The 9,292-nt window shown below is 35.8% G+C and overlaps 2 protein-coding genes across 3 annotated transcripts; both read right to left on the bottom strand.

The window, feature by feature from the left end:
• Window positions 1-1,797: 1,797 nt before the first annotated feature.
• Window positions 1,798-5,463, bottom strand: LOC103861153 (ankyrin repeat-containing protein BDA1). Of its 2 annotated transcripts, none has more exons than XM_033288883.1 (3): window positions 5,151-5,463; window positions 3,257-3,906; window positions 1,798-2,723 (listed from the first exon to the last, which is right to left on the bottom strand). In XM_033288883.1, exons 2-3 carry the CDS (start codon window positions 3,851-3,853, stop codon window positions 1,983-1,985), a joined length of 1,338 nt encoding a protein of 445 aa, XP_033144774.1. In that variant the 5' UTR covers window positions 3,854-3,906; window positions 5,151-5,463; the 3' UTR covers window positions 1,798-1,982. The 2 variants fall into 2 exon arrangements, with proteins under 2 accessions (XP_033144774.1, XP_033144773.1); XM_033288882.1 differs by having other exon boundaries at window positions 1,820-2,723; window positions 3,257-3,918; window positions 5,151-5,331.
• LOC103861152 (ankyrin repeat-containing protein ITN1) lies at window positions 5,004-8,889 on the bottom strand. Its single transcript, XM_033288908.1, has 4 exons — window positions 6,313-8,889; window positions 5,941-6,018; window positions 5,506-5,540; window positions 5,004-5,331 (listed from the first exon to the last, which is right to left on the bottom strand). Exon 1 carries the CDS (start codon window positions 8,823-8,825, stop codon window positions 8,010-8,012), a length of 816 nt encoding a protein of 271 aa, XP_033144799.1. The 5' UTR covers window positions 8,826-8,889; the 3' UTR covers window positions 5,004-5,331; window positions 5,506-5,540; window positions 5,941-6,018; window positions 6,313-8,009.
• Window positions 8,890-9,292: the final 403 nt, after the last annotated feature.

The raw sequence follows: 9,292 nt of genomic DNA, 5'->3' as shown, positions 1-9,292 counted from the left end.
ACAGCTGTGAACACACAAGCATTATGCTCTTTCCACAGCAGGTAGATGGCTGACTGAAAGTAGAGCTTGATGACTGGAGTAGCATGCGCATATGCGTTGACGCGAGGTTAATTGATCCAGGCTGCAATAGAGTGTAGATCAGCCGGAGGAGAAATCCAAACTTCAGCAGCAAAAGGCTCTCATATCAAGCGAGAGAAAGAGCACTCAAAGAAGAGATGATGGTGAGTCTCTATTTCCAGATTACAAAGGACGCACGTTCCTGAGACATTTAACCCCCAACGCCTCAAGCGATCCTTGGTTGGCAGTCTTCTCCGTAAAGCCAGCCATGATATAAACGCATTACGTGGAATATGTTCCTTGAACCAAATAGTCTTGTGCCAATATTTGTTATTGATAGTGTTTATATTCTGTTCTGACATTAGTATCCATATTTTTTAGTAAACTGATCCAAAGAGATTAGTTTGGGGAGCTAACCAAACGAGGATTATAGTGTTTACTTTGGAAAAAGTAATAGGTTGAATGATAGATGGCATGCATGCTTTTTCACATGGAAATCTGCACATATATTAAAATTGTAAGATTTGAATCATAGAAAAATATAGTTTATATGACTGAAGTTGGTCCATTCCGAAACTTAAGATGGCTAAAATTCTTCTTTGTCAAAATGCATAGATGTGAATCTTATATGAATAGAGTTCTCTAATGCTTATAGTAGTGTAATAAACTCTGTGTGTAAAGGAGAAGAAATGTTATATAAGTGAAAACAAAAATTATGATTTTTTTTTCTTGTGCCTATAGGCTCTTTGCAATTTGAAGAAGAAAGAACATATTGTGTGAAAATCTTTTGCTCGGTCAAATTTTATCCAGTTGTTTATAAAACTGTTGTTATCTGATTCATGTAATTTTTCAATGTTGATTTAAAAGCCCAAAAAACTCTTCTATACTGAATTTTTGATATTTTTTCTGTGATTTGAATTTAAAAAGAGATAAAACTTTTGATAAGTTATGTAAACTCAGAACAAGTATTTAGCTTTAGAAAGCATTTACATGTTTCAAACTTATAATATATACATATATAATGTTTAAAATTATGCATATATAACCTGTGTAAAATGTGTCTGAATATGATTATCTTCTTTAATGTGTTAATCGTACTATATATAACATTATTTTAAAATTTCAAAAAGTTTATGTCACATACAAAAAACCATCAATAAAAATATAATTCTCCATCTACAACAAGAAAAATTATAAATTATAAATATATAAATTTAAATTAAAAAAACTAACATTGGAAAAACAAGAAGTTAATGTAAAAGAAAAAAACTGACAAATAATATTATAAATAAAATAAATTTATAAGACACAATCCGCGCGAAGCGCGGAAAAAATCTCTAGTCTCTAGAAAGGTGGGTGGATCAATGATTAAAACTAATGCATGCTATTATTATTATGAGAAATCCCTAGAATACAAAACTCAAAATTTTGAAATAAAATTTGAATTGAAAAAAAAAATCAAAAAGTTCTTTTTATTATTATTTATTTAAATTTTATTTATTTTATATATATCAATAAAGTAAGGGTATAAAGGTTTCTTATTTTTTTGGTCATTTTTAATGTGTTTTTATTATAAAAACAAATTATTTATTATTATTATATATAAAATGCTCAACTAAGCAATTGATAATAGAAGTAGTATTCTCGCATTTCATTGAAAAAAAACTGTTTAATTTGTGTAAATATACTAGTATTTTTGTTTTAATTTGAAGCCTATAAAACTGGAGGTCTTAAGGCAAATGTTTAAGTGTGCTTTACCCAGAGCCAGCCCAACAGACATTAAATGATTGAACATAGAACAAGTAATTCGGAGTATAACCAAACAAAGAGTTCAAATACTTGGAAAACAAACCAGAGACACACATTTGAAATCTGACTTCCGATGATAGAGTTCACACACATTTGAGCGCGTCAGCGCTTTAGCACTATAGCTCCTGAACTGAGCTGAAATACCTTGCCGGAAAGTCCACTCCTTGCCGGCGACGTTTGTTGGAAATGAATGCCATGAAATAACGTAATAATAAAGTTCCTGTAATCACCGGGTATGCGAACCACACGAGGGCTAATGCGATATTCCCGTATGATCCATCTAAATGCGGGAATGTATATCTGTACGATGCATAATTAGCCATTCCGAGAGCCGCTGTTGAACCATATAGTACCATCCACATGGGAAGTCCAATTATGAGGACCATAATCACATATAGAGATGAGAAGAAGGCAACTCCGTTTAAGATATAAAAAAACAAGGCAAGGTTGAAAGACATTGTCATCTGCCCAGCTGTGTGACCATCATTAGGGGAGTCATCTTCCCAATAACCGCCAGGAGGACTAAGACCGGCCTGGTATGTGGCTGTTACTATCAGTACAGCCACCACTAGTATCGCATTACGGAAATCGGTTGATTCTCGAGACCCGTGTTTGGTCTTGCTCAAATTGTTCAGACCCAAGAGCTTGTTTTTCCCCTCAATGGTCGATGGTTCTCTGCTTAAATATCCCGCAAGACTCATCGAGGGACCAAAAAGTAGTCTTTCTTTAGTTCTGCGGAGAAGCCTAGTTGCTTTGGGGAAAATAGGAGACTTGTCAGTTTCGAGTATGTCCATTGCCGTCTTACCATCCAAGTTCTTGGCTTTTACGTTAACGGTATTACGTAGCAACTTCATTACCTGAAAGTTGAGTGCATATCTTATTAGAATCTCACATTGATTACAATATGAGACTTGATCAAATATTGTTAGCTCGCAAGTGACACAACACTTCCAAAGAGACTTGAACAAGAAGATATTAACCACCAGTTCCAGCCTAAAAAATAAAGTTTGCATAGGAACCAAAAAGCTTAGTTTTAACATACCTCTTTGAGATTAAGTTAATTCTTGGAAGTTGGTTTCTCATTAATCATAAGAAAAATTTATATAGGATACGGCTTAATAGAAAAAGAAAACACTTGCACTAATATAAAAAAAAAATTTCAAAGCCAATTTTTTGTCAACAACTTCAAAACCTACCAAAACTCTTAATGTCAAATATTTTGATCTATGTAAGTCATAGTGCGTATCAGAGACAAGAGCAAGATCATAACCATTTTCATAGAGCAGCAGAACATGTCTAACGAGTAACGACCAACACGTGCATGTTTTAAAGTAGGCTATATCATATTTGTATCAAAAAGGAGACACTAAATGATCAGAGAGACATCTACCTCAGTTTGATTCATGGATGCAGCAATATGAAAAACTGTGTTACCATCTTCATCTTTCCAATCCAAGATTTCCTCCTTGTTCACTCTCCGAACCCATCCTAAAAGAACCTTGAATGCCATAAACTGGTGGCTCTTCACAGCAATGTGCACAGCAGTCTCGCACTTAATGGTCAGATCTTCTACAGAAGATGGGCAAGCAAACAAGAATTCACTCAACAAGTCTTCATTACCTAACTGAGCCACATAATGCAAAGGAGTAATTCTTCCTCTTCCCTTGATGCTGACTAAGCTGCTGTCAATTGCCAAAAACCCTCTCACCATTCGGATATGGTTGTTTTGAAGGGCTAAGTGCATCGGGCTGAAACCTGAGACGTTTAGCTTCAAAGCAAGTGGCGGTTTAAGGGTCATTAACTCCATGGCGAAATGAGTTTGCCCTTTTTCAGCTGCAATGTGTAATGGCGTCTCACAAAAAGACACATTATCAAAATGTTCCAAAATATTTGGATATTCTGCTATCAGCTCGTAGAGTCCCTCAATATCCCCATCTTTAGCCACCATATTGAGTCTCTCATAGATGTCAACAATTTGAAATGCCATATCAGTTACTCTGTTCAAACTCCTTTCTGCCTCTGGAGATTTTCCTTTGGCTCCTGCAACAAAGGCTTAAGTATAAACCACAAAGTCTCCGGTAAGTCTAGGCGTGTTATAAGGACATTGAATTTTCCTAATTTTTCAGGCCACTTATTTCCCATATTATATCTACCTAATAAGAGCGCTCGCATCTCTTTCTGGATATATGGATGACGGAACTTTGAATAAGAACGCTCGCATTTTAGAATATTGTAAAAAATATATTAATTTATTTTCCATTATATCGTTGAAACTATAGATCAAGAATCGCCAAGAGAATTTCTTACTACTAAGAAAATGACAAATATATAGGGAATAAGCAAGATAAAGACTGTTCATAAGAAATAATTTCTTAATAAAATTTGAGATATTCATTTAACCAGGGGAAATTTACATGAAAACTTTCAAAAATAGCATTTACATACACTTTAACTTATATATTTATAAATGATTTGACTCGGTTGGATACTTGCCAAAATTAAGTATTTATCTATAAAATACTAGATGACTTACAAATATTTGAAACAAGTATTTTTTTTTAATTACTAACAAGTACTCTATAAATAGTACATGTATGGTAACAAGTAACTTAACAAATATATTAAAACAGGTAACTAATAGTAAATAACAGACCAAATAGGGAAATAAATATTAAAAATATAATGATACTTGATATTTGTTTCTAATTTGTAAGTAGTAAAATTTGTTGACATTTCAACTTGACTTTAGAAAAATCAAATACTTGTTTTTCAATGTGGATACCAAGCAAGTAACGATAAACCAAGTAACACGTAATCACTAATCAGGCTCCGCCTTAGATTGACTATATATATATGATGTTATAAGAAACCGCTGTACGAGTAATTACTCGACGCTATCCTAACATTAATATTGTCTCATTTCCATAGGTTTTTTACATTATAATTGACACAGTCAATAATGTTGAAAAGAAAAAACAGTGACACAAACGTACGCATTTATATCTTCCGTTATGTAAGCATGATTATTGCAAAGACCCATATTAGGGGTTCTTATTATTTTTTTAATGCTTTTAAGTACAAAAAGTGACTTAAGAGACAAAGTTAACAAACCCCAACATTTAATTGCTCCATTGCAAGGTTCTTAATTAAGGGTTTTAAAAAAAAAATTATTAAACATTTTTTTTTATTAAACTTAAATTCTTACTCACGGCATAGTTAAACGTTTAGAAAGATCAAAGGTTCTAGAGTAATGCAATCTTGAGATCAATGAGTAGAACATGTACCGAAGTAGAGATCGTTTTCTTAGCATCAGTTGCTCGTATAAGGCATCTGTACTCTATAGATTCCCCAGTCGAGCTCAGTTTCCTCTTCTTGCAGCCTTGTACTCTATAGATTCCCCTTGTCTTTACTTTTCTCAAACATGCTCGTGAGTTCATTGAGAAACGGATCTAACTGTAATAAAACCTGAAAAAGACAAACAATACCTCAAAGAGATTATGATCAGACAGAACCAAAGCATATGCAAGTGAAAAAGATTCGATTCTATCATTAAATATACACAAAGATTAGGTTTTTCCTGAATCAATAATTGAATAAAATAGTCTAGCGTCAATGCTGACTCAACATTATGCTGTATACCTATGTAAGAAGATAACTCCCTCCCACCACGTTCCCTGCTTAAAAAAAAAGTTGCAAGTGTGTTAGGACCAGAGCACCAAGAATGGTCTCGATCATTATCATGAGCCATATATATTAAACGAAAGAAGCACATCAGGATTTTTGAACATTTTTACTTAATATCAATTAGTAAGAACTTACGATTACAAATGCTCTATTCACTAGTCTATGTACGTTGCATACGGTTTAGTAAATGAAGATGATGTTGATCAATGGATTTTGATATGTAAACAAGCATTCATCACACACTTAATCACTAACCACAACCTAACTCTACATTTATTAACCACCTCTATCAACTACTTGAAGCATTCAAAACACACACATATTCACTAACCATAAACTAAGTCTAACAAGCAAGAAAACCCAAGACTTGAAGAAGAGTAGACTTTTTACCGCTGCTCCACTCTGTGAAACAACAAGCACGAGATGCTCCCACTGCTCCACTCTGTGATGAATCTCTCAATGCTCCCACTACAAGACATAACACAAGCATTATCAGTTTGTGACACAGAAAAGCACAAGAGACTACAGAAGCATGATTATCAGTCCGTGACACAGAAACATACATTAACTCCATTACAAGACACTTAATTCCATTACAAGAAATATACATAGCTTTCGCTTTCTCTTTCTCTCTGAAAATAACAAACTTCTTCACTTAAGAAACACAATCCTAACAAAACTTAGACACAATCAAGGTTCAATCTCATCATCTAATCAGCACCAAATCAATAGTATAAAGTATGAATCTGAAAAGGATCTCACCGGTCAGAAAAGAGAGGATATGGGGTCGCAGCGATTGGACGAGCGGTGAATGAAGGGAGGAGACACTTCTTTTACCGACGGAAAAAAACAGAGAAGAGAAAGACGGACATGACGGCGATTGAAGGAAGGAGACGCTTCGCGACAGAAAGGAGAAGACGAGTGAAAACGCCGATTGAACGGATGCTCCGGTTCCCTTCGACGGAGAACACGAGAACGAGAGAAGATGAGAGAAGAAGAGAGGAAGAAAAGAAAAAAAAAAAAACACGCATGTTGCTGACACATGTTATAAGAAACTCTTCTATCATCGGTTACAAAAGAATGATTCTGGATTTACTGTACCAGAGTGGTCAATCGATAAAAGGACTTTTCAGTCAAACTTACATAACGACGTCGCTGTGTTATAGAACCGGTTTTGGAAGCTTTTCAGTCGAACGAGTTTAGACTTCAGAGTTTTAAAGGGTTTTCGTAATCCTAGTACAAAAATATTGTGCTAATTAATTACTAATACACAAAGGTATGTTAGGCAACTAATTTCTTCGCCGGCCATGTCAAGCAGCCGAGGCTTTAGCCTCTCCTCTCTACAACCACCTCTATTCGGAATTGGACCAGGCTTTATAATTTTTGTTGAGAGGAAAGGATGAGTTACACAATTTCCAACAGCCAGCCATGTACATGAATCTCATTCGTGGCTTCTGGTAACAAGGGCGTATTTGCTCCGGGACAACTTCAAGACGTGTACCAGACGCTACACAGGACCTCTTGCTTCACAGCAAACGGACCTGTGGGCAATCCTTATTTTGAATGTGTACGGCAAGAAAACTATATATGCTTGACAATTACCACTTCTATCTCGAGGTTGGGCAGTTTAGCGATGCAGTCAACATCTTGGCAAAGATTAAGGCAAAGCTAAACTATGTGGGAGGTTATCCGAGGATGATAGTGTGTTTGATGAATTGTTGAAAAAAACAAGGTACGAAACCAGATGCTGAACGTACACATAATTGATTCATGCATGTATTAAGGCTGAAAGAGTTGAGGATGCCATTAAAACGGTAAACAAATTGATGGCTGCTAATTAAGGTTACTAAGGTGTCTTTTGCTTTTTTTATATTGACTCTTTCATCGGTTTCATATATTAGGTAAAAAAGTAAAAAAGGGTGTGTCTGTTGTGGTAGTGAAATTGCTGTCTCAGCTGAACTAATCATAGGAAATGCCAAGGAACTGTTTCTGTGCCTATGCATCCACCGTAGCTGATATATATGTTATCTGACGGTAAGTTTTACAAGAGCTTTTTGGATATGTTACTTTAATGTTTGGCCTGTTGAAAACGAGTGATGTGACACTTAGGTTTTAAATGTTTGACATTTTGATAATTTGTAATGTAATTTTGTTTTGTTTGGGCGTAGGATAGATTTGATCATGTTTTGCTGCACCAACTTTTTTTTTTTTTTTGAAACAGTGTTCCCCCTTCAGTTTGGTGGAATTGGGTTTCCAACTGAAACAAAGTAACATAATATAAAACTAGCATCACAGTAAAAAGGTGAACATGCAAGAGTGGAACACGTAATTCAAAATACAACCAAACAAAGAGTACTTCAAATACTACATAAAATGGAAAACAAATCCAGAGATGCACATTTGAAATGTGATTCCAGATAATACCGTTCACACACATCTCAGCGCTTCAGGCTATAGCACTATAGCTTCTGAACTGAGCTGAAGTACCTTGCCGGAAAGTCCACTTGTTGTTGGCGACGTTTGTCAAAAACAAATTTAAAGAAAGGAGGACATAATAAAAGTCCTGTAATCACTGGGTATACGAAGGGGACGAGGGACACTGCAAACTCCTGGAATGACCCATTTGAAGTCGGAAATGTATTGCTGAAGGAGGCATAATTAGCCATTCCGAGAGCCGCTATTGAACTGTATAGGACCATCCACATGGGAAGTCCAATTATGAGGATTATAATCACATATAGAGATGAGAAGAAGGCAAATCCGTTGAAGATGTAAAAAAACAAGGCAAGGTTGAAAGACATTGTCATCTGCCCAGCTGTGTGACCATTATCGGAATCTGGTGCGTAATCATCTTGCCAATAACCGCCAGGAGGACTAAGACCGGCCTGGTATGTGGCTGTTACTATCAGTACAGCCACCACTAGGATTGCATTACGGAAATCGCTTGATTCTCGAGACCCGTGTCTGCTCTTTCTCAGATTGTTCAGCCCTAAGAGCTTGTTTAGCTCCTCAGTGTCCGATGGTTTTCTGCTTAAATATCCCGCAAGAGTCATCGAGGGACCAAAAAGTAGTCTTTCTTTAGCACTGCGGAGACGCCTAATTGCTTTGGGGAAAATAGAAGACTTGTGAGTTTGGAGTATGTCCATTGCCGTCTTACCATCCAAGTTCTTGGCTCTCACTTTAACTGTACTACGTAGCAACTTCATTACCTGAAAATCGAGCGCATATCCTATTAGAATCTCGCATTGATTACAATATGAGACTTGATAAAACATTATAAGCTCGCCAATGACACAACACTTCCAAATAGACTTGGACAAGAAGATAACCGCCAGTTCCGGTCTAGAAAAATATATACAATTGACCAAAAAGGTTAGTTACTTTTAGCATAACCTCGAGAGATTAAGTTAATTCTTGGAAGTTGGTTTTTTTATTAATCATAAGAAAACCTTACATAGGATACAGCTTAACAGAAAAAGAAAACACTTAAAGTTAATATAAAATAAAAACAGAGGATGGCCACCAAGTGAAACTTCAGTCTCGAGTCTTCAGTCATATTTTAGCCATTGCAACATTAGAGTACGAAATTTCTTCCGCTCCCTCCGTGCTAGAATGGCATTGCGAACAAGTCTATCAATCTTTCTGTACGTTACTGCTGGCGTAGCAGAAATGGAGTTATGAAGCCTGTTATTACGCTCCCACCAGATCAAGTACAAAGTAGCCTGCGGTACCAAACGGCAGA

The sequence above is a fragment of the Brassica rapa genome, chromosome A03 (genome assembly GCF_000309985.2).
Source record: "Brassica rapa cultivar Chiifu-401-42 chromosome A03, CAAS_Brap_v3.01, whole genome shotgun sequence".
NCBI classification, from domain to species: domain Eukaryota; kingdom Viridiplantae; phylum Streptophyta; class Magnoliopsida; order Brassicales; family Brassicaceae; genus Brassica; species Brassica rapa.
This window is presented reverse-complemented; position numbering and strand designations above follow the sequence as displayed.

Excerpts from the sequence above, each read along its gene's own strand:
- LOC103861153 (XM_033288883.1), bottom strand. The coding sequence starts at position 3,853 with ATGGCATTTCAAATTGTTGACATCTATGAGAGACTCAATATGGTGGCT. Across the intron at positions 2,724-3,256 it reads CATCCATGAATCAAACTGAG|GTAATGAAGTTGCTACGTAA; the intron begins GTAGATGTCTCT and ends CTCAACTTTCAG.
- LOC103861152 (XM_033288908.1), bottom strand. The coding sequence starts at position 8,825 with ATGTTTTATCAAGTCTCATATTGTAATCAATGCGAGATTCTAATAGGA.